General features: G+C 38.1%; 1 protein-coding gene across 1 annotated transcript; it reads right to left on the reverse strand.

Annotated features, from left to right (window-relative positions):
- Positions 1–90: 90 nt before the first annotated feature.
- prtfdc1b (phosphoribosyl transferase domain containing 1b) lies at positions 91–9,475 on the reverse strand. Its single transcript, XM_074689360.1, has 9 exons — positions 9,314–9,475; positions 8,961–9,067; positions 7,984–8,167; positions 7,063–7,128; positions 3,597–3,614; positions 2,072–2,154; positions 1,819–1,865; positions 1,603–1,679; positions 91–1,447 (listed from the first exon to the last, which is right to left on the reverse strand). Exons 1-9 carry the CDS (start codon positions 9,455–9,457, stop codon positions 1,400–1,402), a joined length of 774 nt encoding a protein of 257 aa, XP_074545461.1. The 5' UTR covers positions 9,458–9,475; the 3' UTR covers positions 91–1,399.
- Positions 9,476–12,595: the final 3,120 nt, after the last annotated feature.

Consider the following 12,595-nt stretch of genomic DNA (forward strand, 5'->3'; position numbering starts at 1 on the left):
AGTGCCACATTTTTTTCAGTAATTTCAACATTTTCATTCTTTATTCAACAAATTCAGCACTTACAGTTGCTGTGAACTGCTAAAAATAAAACTACCACTACTAAAGTGATTGAAATTGGATCCATCTAACTGTGCGCAGTTGTCAAGGATTTATACATTAAGGCATCACTGATATTGTTTCAAAGATAATGCAGTTCATAAATGTAATTCTATTGTTATTCTATAACAGTATTCGGTTGAGTCCTTATTTGAGCTGAATACTGTGAAAGGGTCAGAGTAGGTTTCCTGTAATCCCCAGCAGACCTCAGCACTAACAAAACAGTTCCAAGGCACTTGGTGTTCCTTGCCTTAAGAGTGGGAGTCATGTGTCAGGTGTATACAAAGAGCTCAGCAGCTGTTCAAAACTGACTGCCTTTTGTTCTTTTTATGTATAAACTGGCTTTCCCTTTTGTTTACCAATTAACTGCAACATGACATTTACAAAAGCATCTTTAACTTTTCCGTTAAACAGAAACAGTCGTACTTATGGTCACCTCAAAGTGTCAGAGCATTTTAAATTGAGTTGTTCTTAAAAGAGCAAACTGTGTGACATTATTTCCCGGAGTGTGTCAAACTATCAGCTTTGTACAGTAAACAAACCAAAGAACTGGAAGTTAAAATGTCTGTCTAGTGAGCTCACCAAAAAACTACTTTAAATTGTTAAACATCTGACACTGCATTCTGTAAGTCACAAAGAATGTGTGAATAATGCAGAGAAACAGAGCAAAGGTATATTTTGAGATAGTTTACTCATATGTTAAAAATGGTAGTGGAAAAGTACAGAAAATGCAGAATTGATCTAAAACACTGTAAAAGAGGTAGATTTGTTAGTGCACTTAGTGTTTACAAAACTGAATGCCCCTGAGCATTGCAGATGACAGCAGGAGACCTACATAATGAGCAATGAAAAGGTGAAGAAAATGTCAAATTCTATCTCAAACTTCCAACAGAGTTACATTTGTTTATGAAGCTCCTCACACACGGAATTAAAAATCTACACATTCATACAGGTCATGATTATCAAGCACCTCGCATAGCGTACACATGTGATTAACTAAGAAAAACAGTTGTAGTGTCCTAAAATGCTACTCTTTCTATGATAACCAGTTATGTAAACATCACAGAGAATAAGGTTGCAACATAGAAACAAGACATGTACTAGCTTAAATGTCAGTCGCCATTGTTAAAACAGATAAACATCTCACTGAAGGAATGTTGGAATAAAACATGGATGCTTGAGATCAAATGTCACGATGGCAGCTGTAAGTGATCAGCATCTCCAAAAAAAAAGGTTCAGGCCTGCTGTGAGATGACATCTGTGTGACAGTCGTCTCCTTTCAAATCCTTTTTTTTTTGCCCTTCAAATCTTGTATTTCATCTTTCCGCTTTCACTGATCACACAGATATGCTGGAAAAGAAGAACAACAACAGTGAAACACTGGATAGCATAGTTCAATGTGGAAAAAGTATAGCTATTCAAAGCCCTTAAGATGGCCAGGGAAACTACAGAACAGACACTCATTATAATCTCTTCCTCTCAAATACAAAAAGTCACTGACTTACATTGAGATCTCTGAAGTACTCATTGTAGTCTAAGGCATACCCAACCACAAAGCGATTGGGTATCTCAAAGCCAACGTCTGCAATCAAAGACAAAGAGGAACATTAATTGTGTTTCCAGGGTCCACTGACTCAGACTAACAAGCTGCAACAGTTTTTTAAAATGTGAACAGACAACTGACTCATAAACTCATAAAAAGGGATTGGTCAGGCACCTACAGTCAGGAAGACATGCTGAATTCTGTGGCACTCGCTTCACCAACAACCTGAAAGAACAAAACCAGACGTAAAAGCATCAGATTTCTCTTCCTACCAGTTGCAAATGTTTTCGAGAAGTGATAGTTTTGGAATTGATCTAGGACCTATGTACCTTATTCTTTGTTTCTGTCCAGACTGTAGAGCAGAAACCGAGTGATTCACAAAGGACAAGTGGGCTGATTTGCTTTTGAAGTTTTTTGCAGCCATAACTTACCCTGCAACTTTGATCATTTTGGGCCTGAAGGCTTCAACATGCTTTAGGAGAGCATTCATTGTTTTCCCTGTACCCACGATGGCCTGCAAAGGGAGGGAAAGGTAAAAAACTGTAGTGAGAAAGCAAAAGAATGCTAAAACGGAAATGCAGGAGGAAAAAACACATGCATGCATGTGTATGAGTAAAATGAAGGAGTAGTTGATCACACAGGGCTTATGTTACATAACCCTTTCTGAGCATTCTTTAAATGAAATGACTGAAAAAGGGAAATTAAAATCCAAAAAGTGATTTTCTGCTTGTAAAGCTCTAACCACTTACCCTGGGAAGAAATTATAATAGTAGTTGAACGCAGCCACAGGAGTACGCTTTGTCATCTTTGTCTCGTACGTGCCTATGTAGGTCAACATTCTCATTGTATGGAACTGATTGAGCTGACACACTTATGCTTCACATATTTTACTTGTGACAGCAAGAAAATATGTAAAGAATAAGCCGGGGTGTCCTGTTTCTTATATAAAGCTATTGATATATAAGCTGTTAAGTATATGATAAATGGAAAACAATGATTTTATTTTCCTGCCATTTTAGAGCACACACACAAGAAGCGATTTAGCTTTTGGGAGCTTAAGTTTCATTTTAAAGTGTTTTTTTCCCTAAGTGCACATTTCCTCAAGTAGCCTGTGTTAAAGCTTGTTGCCCAACTTTACTTCCTTGAGTCACAGATGGTATCCAGCCAAGAGTTAGTCATTATGATTGAAGCCATTCAGGATAGAAACATGATTTTCTTTTTCCTCCAAAACAAGGGAGGGACTATGAAAGGCTCTCTCCAGACTTCATAGAAACTCCCATAAAGTTAAAGAAAAACATTAAGAGTTTGTTAGGTGTGATAATTTTTAGCTCATACGTTAGCAAACAGTTAAGGAACATTGGAAATTTTAACCTTAATTTGCAGTCATGTCCCTGTTACCTTGGCTGCACTTTAATTGTTTGGGGGTAACTATCTGCTTCCAATGCTATTTAAGCTAATAGCTAGCTTTGTTGGCTAATTTAGCCAAAAACCAAGCAGATGAAAGACTGAACCTGAACTGTGCATTTGTGCACTGTAAGTCCAAAACAAGAGTTTTAAAATGGATGAAACGCTCCTTCAGGTTGACTGTACAGGCCGTCTCATGTGTGGGTGCACAATGTCAAATTTTCAATTACGTGTTGTAACAGAGGCTACAGTTAAAAATGACTCAAGGGCTAATTTGCAACCAAATGGGCATGACTAATAACTTTAGGTTTCTTTTCCACAAATGTTTTTTCTTCATTTTTACCAATACAAAAAAATAATTGGTCAAGCTAACAAGAGAGAGAAGTGTGCATGTTTGGAACAAAAACTCTTATTATAAAAAATAGGTCAGCCAAGTTTTCCTGTCTTCATCGTGTCCTGAAGTAGGAACGGTAAATGGCCTCCTGTTGACCTGGATTGCCATTGATGGTAAGAAAGAAGGAAAGGAAGATGGAGAAGACATTTTTGACTTACCTCAACAATAAGTACATTCTTACGAGAGCATATTGGGGGTGGAAGAGAGGGAGAGAAGCAAAAAGACATTCTGGGTTAAAAGGAGATGACGAACTTCTCTATCCTTTGATCAATAACACAGACCTTCCAAGACAACACAGATGAGCCATGAAAAATATGACAGCATTGTATCGCACAATGAAGAATAAAAAAGGACTAAGCTATACCAAATGTTTTGTAGTAAAGTAATACAACTCAATTAACAGTTCGACTATCAAGACATTGTAATCTCTTAAGGTCCGAGAAAGAGCAGACAAAACCTTTGTCCAGATCAGTAAACTATGCTCCAATAGTCAGACTTTAAATGTCAATAAAATAGCGGAGATTATGCAAATGTTTATCTCATCAGCTGGAGACAACTGGGCACTACTTTAGAGTTAGCCTCTGTTTAACTTTAAAGATAAGTAAAACTTAAACTCCTGTGTAACTGTAGGCACTGTGCTCTAATTCTCAAACAAAGGGTTCAACCAAGCATGTGCTCATGCTTTGTTTAAGCCTCATTATTCACATAGATTTATTTAGAGTGCAGCAGACCCAGGAGAAATACCAAAGGAACACGCAGTATATTAAAGTTCAGGCACAGAGGAAACAAGGACTATGAATAATATGTTCCCATCACTTTTTCCCCAAAACACGGCATTACTGTGTCACAAACAGGCGACTAAATTTAGATGTACATCACAGGGAGCTCAGGGATTTCACACTCACACTTAAAATACTGTGAGCCAAAGCAACCGGCAGTGACTCAAACTTACTACCTCATCTTCTATTCATGTTTCAGGCATTTACGCCACGCCTCGCCATGGGGAACATTAATGCGTGCATGTGTGAGTGTGATCAGCTTAGGGTGTGTGTGCATGTGTGACTGGCTGTTTTTATCAGCTGATTTATATTACCATGAAATACCCTCACTCATTCCTGTAGTAATAGAGGAGTAATTCTCCCTTTTTACACAAAAATGGGAAGACATGCTACACCTGCTGTTAAAAAAATCTGAAAAAAACACATTTTTAATTTACAATTTATTTTTGACTAAATAATTTTTGACTTGTGGTTAAACATATTTTTTCAGGTTAAAAGGCTTTCACTTATAATTTAACATGTGACTTAAATATGTATATTTGGGCTTTCTGGCTTTTCCTCAGACATGTATCACTCCTAATATTTCTCAAAGAAGAATTTTTAGATTGAAAAGACAAATAAATAAATGTTAAAATAATTGGAGTTGAGTTGTAGTCCTTGTGTTTAAACAACCCAGTCTACAGTGCAAAACAAGTTCTATTTTCACTTCCGTTTTTTCTGTTTTGGTGTGAGTTGCATATTTTTGGATCGACATACAAGCACAAAGTGTCACACACACATCAGTTTTTTTGATTGCAACTCATTTGAACAATGTTAAAGTATTTTTAATGTAAAAAAAGGTGAAATAAAAAGTGATTGTTGTTTCAACCTCTAGAACCAGGCCTTGTAAACCTTGGCTAGATGGTGCTCTTTTAAGGAAAGACAAGATTTTCCATTAAAGACATGACAGAGCCACCAGAGTAGCTTCAAGTGATCGTTAAGTTTCATTCTGCAAACATCTTCCTCTCAGACTACTTCTTTCTGTAAAAGGTGCAAACTTATTGCAAACGCCTTCACGTTTAAGAGAGAAGCTAAATCCTGGGTAATTGAGCAGTAAACCTGCGCTCATGTCTGATTTTCTGTGCCTTTTGTCACTGCTGTACCCAATCTGCCTTTCCCTTATGGCTTTTAACTTGTGATTTAAAACTGACACTCAAAATAACTCCTGTAGAGAGAGGTGTTGCAAATTACAATCTACTACAAACACTATGGCACTTGCTGTTTTCACTTTGTCTATGTACTTTATCTGAACCCAATAAATAAATAAAAAATGTTCCTCATGTTTCATGTCTTGTTTAACCTCCTGCCTTTGTGATTCCTTCCAGTTTGTTTAACCTCATTACTTTTACCTGCATCTTGTGTTCACACCTGTGTTTGATTACTTCAGTGTATTTAGTGTTTTTTTTTTCCAAACTGCTTACTAGATTAGTAGAACTGATTTGCCAATAATGTAGTATGCAGTGTGCTAAAAATACTCATCTGACTAATTTGGGAAAAAAACAGAATGTAGTATGCAGTACATACAGTATATTGCATGCATGAGTGGTGTGGGGTAGGCGGTTTCAAAAGCAGCCAGTATCTGCGTGCCCTCCCTTCTGTGTCAGTTTGTGGTATCACATTCTTGAGCTTTTGTGAGGATTGTCATCGACCACATGCCTTTTTCCTCCATGGCTCTTCTGTTTGTTTCCTCAGGTTTCTAACAGATTGCGTGTTCCCTCTTCTAGACCCTAACATCTGAGTCATCAGACACTGAGGAGTAGGCTTCCTTGTACAGACTTTTCACTTTTTTATTGTATAAGCAACTCCTTTACGCAGTTTGAATCCTCGCTTTGTGTGAAAATGAAAGCTGACATATACTTATTAGAAAATTTTCACTCTTATTTTGACTTTATCAACTAGATTATTTAGTAAAATCCATTAATATGAGTTACCCTAAATTGGAAAAATGGTTTACGCTGTTAATAGTTTGCATTAAGCATGCATGCAGACACACTAGCCTGCATTTTCACCACCAGTAATGTGGTATAATGTTGATGACACAATACTAACACAAGCTGGTGAAAAGTGAGCTTGTACCAGCTACACTGTAATCCTCCTGATCTACAATGATGACAGGTAAATCCTCACATTTGCACACAGTCTCTCCCTTGTGGTAAAGTGAAAGAGGACTTTAAACAATAACAGTTGGCGTCTGATCTTTGCTAAGTTTGTCGGAAACTTCCATTTTTGATTTCCTTTGTAGAGACTGAGGCTTTCCCTCAGAATGGAAAGGACAGGTTTTAGACAACAGTGCCCTCTATAGGCCAACACCTAAAATCACCTCGTATCTTAAAAGTGGAAATAGTACAGTATTTTTTTTAAAGAATGGACCTAATGAAAAGGTTCCCTCTGACTTAGACATTCCTCTGCTTTGAGTATAATAAAAGTGGTTTGACATGTGCCTCATATGCCCTAAATTGGGACTCAATACCTCCACTAGTTATAAAAGGAACATAAAATCTATGCTTTAAATAAAGTTTTAACTTTATAGCAATCTTTTAATTAATTAAATTTCATTTTTTATATAATACCTTTATAGCTTGCTATTTGCAGTATTTTTTTCTCTCGTCTAATTGAGATTCTACTTTTTGGATATTTTTTTTGTTTTGAATGGAAATTTTTAGCCATTCAAAATTTGATCATTTGTCATTTTATTTTATCATATTTCCATGGGTTAACTCCCAATGGAAGCACTTATGGAAACGTGTTTTTACAAAGGTGCTTCATAAATAAAACTGTATTTAGTGTAAACAAGAGGGAAAATTACCTTTCCAGCTAGAAAAGACAAATCCTCTGCTCCGAGTATATGAAGATCCTCTGTTGACTGGTCATTCTGATGAATAAGAGATTAAGACAAAGAAGTTTGCTTTAGTGTTACATATCTGTAGGATAAAGCCAGTTGTATGGACATAATATGGATTGTGAAGAGGGGGAGAATTACTTTGATGCAATGTTAGAAGAGTGAAGGACATTATCACATCTAAATAGACATTTTCGTTATTCTCGACTACAAACAGGAGTGTTCCAAGTTAATGTTAAGTTGTCAAATATCTTCTGTTATTTCTATAGTTTCTTTTTGCTTCGACTGACCTTTAGTGACCACATATGACGGCAGGGTTCCACAAAGACACTACAGTCTGTATAAAACACAACACCACACATCTTCTGACTGAGTCATGGGACTCATCCAGAAACATCATGGCTAATAAAGAGGGCCTTCCATTCTCTCACATATTAGCTTTAAACAGTGCATGTCTAAATGCTATCTGAATGATGTCTGTGCGCCTAGGGATGGGTACCTTTCACTTTTGAAACAATACGGTACCGATGCCCGGTACCTGGAAATCGGTACTGGTACTCAGCAGTACCAATTTTTGGTACTTTTTTGTGTTTCTGTGGTAAAAAATAACAATTTGTCTAGTAATAAAATACATGTGGTTTTTTTTGACTACACACATCTATTCTTCATTAAATAACCTTGCAATGCTGTGTTCATGTCCAGCATGGAAAATTGGCTACCCTTCCACTCCCTCACAGTCACAAGGATGCATTTAGGTACCTTTACACGGTACCTTTTGATTTTACATGAACTGGTACCCGGTACTTTTGACAGAATTCGGTCGGTACCTATAAAAGTACCTAATTCGGTACCCATCCCTATGTGCGCCAGCAGCGGGTGGAGGCTCACCAGGTAGCTCTTCAAGCGGATGAAATGGACCCTCATGGGGATTGTGCGGTTGGAGTTCCGGCTCAGAGCCTTGATCCTGTCCACCAGGTCTGCACAAAACTGGTACCCTCCTTTCAGCACACACAGCACCACGATGTCATGGTCACCGAGGTCATCCATGATGTTTCGTGCCAGACGCTCTGTCCTGTGAGTCAAAGGAAAGTGAATACCCAGGTAGAAACTCTACAGAAACACTGAGGTGTCAAGTTTAGGTTTACTGCTGCTAGTTTTGAAGTTTTTATGTTTACTCAAAGGGGCTGCATGGTGGCGCAATGGGTAGCACTGCAGCCTCACGGCAAGAAGGCCACCGGTTTGATTCCCAGCTTGGCCGATGGGCCTTTCTGTGTGGAGTTTGCATGTTCTCCCGTGCATGCGTGGGATCCCTCAGGGTACTCTGGCTTCCTCCCACAGTCCAAAAACATGCTCACCAGGTTAACTGAACACTCTAAATTGTCCCTAGGTGTAAGTGTGTGTACGAATGGTTGTCTGTCTCTCTTATCACTGTGTTTTTCTCTGGCTCACACCTACCCCCTCACAGCAGTTTAAGACATTAAAAATGAGAATATGGAAGTTGCTAGTCCTTTTGCTTACAGTCTTGTTTTTTAGGTCATGTTGAGGTGTCACATCTCATTGTGGTCTTTTTCATAACTGGTAAAAAAAAAAAATCCACTCAGGAGCTTTAAAAAAATAAAAAAAAACACTAAAGTAGACAGCAAATCCAGACAGTTGCAGGGGTTGATAGATGAGAAACATGAGCCAAACTCTTTTTTCCACATTTTTTTCTGACAAAAAGTTATTTGTGTGGACATAATAATGAAAACAAATAAAATCCAGCTCCGGGTCAGTGTTTGACAACCACAAATAAAGAGGTTTGCTGCCCTTGATCAAGCTGTAAACAGTGTACAAACGTGATATTACTGAGTGTAGAGTGTACCTACCTGTCCATGATGACGCCATGAGGAATGATGACACAGTCCAGATCTCCGGAGTAGTGAGCTGGATAGCTGAATAGATCTAAGCTGTATCCGGGCCACTCATCGGTTATCTAAGAGGAAAAACAAACACATACATTATGTTGTATGAATCGTATCGCTGTTGATCGTCTGTGCTGTAAAACACCACATCATCAGCCCGGGAACACATGTTGCTCTCCATGCGCAAACAAGCCTGAAGGCGCAGAGGCAGTTGAGCCCGTGTGCATCCATGAATGAGCAAAGTTTTTCCAACGCTGAGGGAGAGCACCATGCGGCACTTGCTTTGCATTCCTCATCGTGTTTTCTTATTAAATTACCACAATCCCGCCGCTTCCTCCCTCGGATTGGACAGCAGGGTCTGCCATGTTGTTTCCCGCAGCCACAAAAGAGACCCTTGTGTCAGGGAAGTTGTGGTGAGGCTTTGAGGAAACTTTGGCACGCCGTGCAGAGAGGAGGAGCATCAGGGCTGAGAAATGTGAGCAGCTTGCACCTCTCTGTGTCATGTAGTAGACGGTTGATACCACTAGGGGCACCAACTCAAAGGCAGAGACTACAAAGATCACCCAGCTTTAGATAGTGCTAAGCAATGAGGCCAGGTGTTTGCTTTATACTGCCTTATACTGTCTTGGTTTCAGTGAGAGTTTGATCCTTTGTCATTATGATGAAAGTGCTAGAATTATTAAGTGTAGTAAGGTCAACAAAAGTATTTATAATTTAATATCTAAACAAATTGAACTAAAATTATAATTTAATGATTAAAATAAAATTTAGTGTGCATTACAACTGAGAAATAACTGTTTTAGCTGTATGAAAAGCACACATATCATCTTTACACTCCTTAAATTAATGCTGTTACCTCATTAAGAGCCATAAAATTAAATTATACCATAATCCAAAAGATAGGCATTTCTAACCTGTCATTTTTAATGCCTTAAACTGCAGATGAAGTGATTATAAGCTGCTGCAACAGTGTTTTGTTAACAATTTTTGCCATTTAAATTCTTGATGAGAGGTACATTTTATCATTAAAAGGAAGCATTTTTTTATTAGAAACACATTTTACACAATCACAGGACTAAAGAAGCAAAGCGATAAGAATTAGACCAACCAGTTTATCCACAAGTTATTTTTAAAAGGCACAAATCCAAATTTCCTTCGACAAAGCCTGAAATATTTTGAAAATTTACATTAAAATGCGAACCAAATGTACCTCAAACAAGAACAATAGTTGAGCATTACTGTATTTTAACAACAGAAACAATCACAGTTTTGCAAATAAAAATGAATCTTATTGTGAACTTGGTCATGTTAACTGTGCGACCCCATAAAGGAAAAGCAATAAAGATAATGGATGGATGGATTTACTCATTCACATAAAAGATAAAGAGAGTAAAATGACAAGAAATGCAAACTGAGGGCTTTGTTGTAGTCCTAATGATGCAAATTTTTTCCTTAAAAAAAAAGAGAAATTAAGAGAAGCAGAAAAATATAAACCTACACAAAACGTTTTACTAATAAAACATGTGTAAACCAAACCACTTTATGGGGAATTTTCTTTCTAAATTTGTATCAACATCACCATCTTGTGGAGAGATATAGTAATTTCCATCTCTTCCACTTTTCTTCTAATCAAATCATGTTGTCATCTGATTTCCCATATTTCTATGCACACACCCTGTTGTCTTTTCTTGTCCACAAAAATGAGAAAAGAGAAAGACCTGGCAGCTGGTATATATAAGAACCAGATCCCTGTTTTTTTTTTAACTGCATGGACATTTTAAGGGCTCGTGTGGTCAGTCCATCCAGCAGCAGCAGCAGCAGGGTCTGCGCTGTTGTGTCACTGCATATTAGAGCGGTGTGTGGGTCTGGCTGAGAGGGGGAGACAAGATGTCTGGGCCCCCCACCCGTCTTCTTAAACAACAGCTGTAATTATAAACAGAGGTGGAGTGACAGCTGGGGAGGCAGATGTCTACAGCAGCATTAGATTTCAATCAACCCGCACAGTGTCAAAACTTCTGAGGTGCACAAACTACATCGTGTGACAAAACCTCTTTAGAAATGTCAGAAAACAGCCAGGATTCTTTGGAGAACTTATCTCACTTAAAGCTTTTGTTTTAAATGTTCAGAGATTCATAAGCACAAGAACCAGGAGAGGGTTTTATTTGTTTTTGAAGATGAAGTCTTGTCAGAGTGTTTTTGTTGTGAGAGCAGGCCCAGGCTCCCTCACTGCCCTGCAGGCACAGAGGAGCAGTCTGGCTTTGGCATTTCACACTCGCTCAGCAGTCAAGGCCTGTGACCGTCGTCATCTGCGGACTCTGCAGCCAACTGCTCCCTCATCCCCTGGCCCTTGTTGTTTGGACGATTATGAATATTCAGCTGTGTTGAAAGTAATTCTGTTGGACATGCAACTGTCCAGCTAGATAGCGTCACCCGGGTTAGCTGTTGTATCTCACACAAGAGGACGCAAACATCCTTGTACTTTCTGATCATATTTTAATTTGTTTGATAACACAAACTGACCTAAATACATTTGTCTAAATCTTAAAAAAAAAAAAAAAATGAAATAAAGAAATAAAAAAATACAAATAAATAAGTTTTGGGGTTAGGTGCTGACTGTTCTCCTGTTCACATGCTTTATTTAGATTTATAATTACTTTAAACCTCAAATACAAGAGTTTTTCAAAAGCAGTGACGTTTCCCCCCCACACCCCTCCAACGATGAAAAAAACAAATGTAAAGCCTGACAAACACTGACTTTCAGAGACTTTCTCCTTCTAATCTCTTTCTCCTGTCTGAATGCAGTGTGAAAGTTTTTTTCTGAGGGTTTGAGTGCTTGTCTGAGTGCATGTGCAATAATATGTTGGACAGGAGCCATAATGGAGCGCAGGGAGCACGCACGCACACCCATAAAAGGCTGGATGTCTGCTGGCAGTCACTAACCTTGGTTGACTTTCAGTGGCTGTGATCACCGTCGTTCCGCTGATGCCTTCATGTGAGGCTGAACAAACTGTAAAAAAGTCTTTGCTCAATCGTAAACTCCACGGAAAGATGTTTGATCTGGGTGTAATACGTATCATTTTGTTTTTTAATGTGATGAAAACCCTTTCAGACAAAGCAAGTCAAGCACAATGGTGCACAAATGTAGAGAAGTAATTTACAGGAAGGAACTAGAGAAGTTGCATTTCCTTGCAGCAAATGCGTTGAAATGCTGAAGCTGGAAAAGTTTGAACAAAAGTGGAAAAAACTGAAAATGTAAAATAAAGGAAAAAAAAATGTTAAGAGAAATGAGGAAAAGACAATGAGTGGATAAAGAAAGTGGATACAGTGGAAATGTAAATCAGCCTACAAAAGTTAAAATAATTAAATAAAAAGAGAGAGAAACCAAACAGTGAAATCTTAAAAATGTAGAAGAAAGCAGAAATCTATGATTAATGTGTAAATGAGATGAGGAGAATAGGACCAGTTTAATGTGTGAACAGAGTCTCGAGTCAAAGTCTGCAAAAGGTAGAAGCAGTTGAAGTTGAAGGAGTAGCAGCCTTTTTTGTTTGATTTGAGTCAAGTTTGAGAATTTTATGGCAGGTTAATCGGCAGTTTTTTTC

Source organism: Halichoeres trimaculatus, unplaced genomic scaffold (genome assembly GCF_033239565.1).
Source record: "Halichoeres trimaculatus isolate MK-OKI-2021-1 unplaced genomic scaffold, fHalTri1.1 fHalTri1_scaffold_15, whole genome shotgun sequence".
In the NCBI taxonomy this organism is placed as follows: Eukaryota; Metazoa; Chordata; class Actinopteri; order Labriformes; family Labridae; genus Halichoeres; species Halichoeres trimaculatus.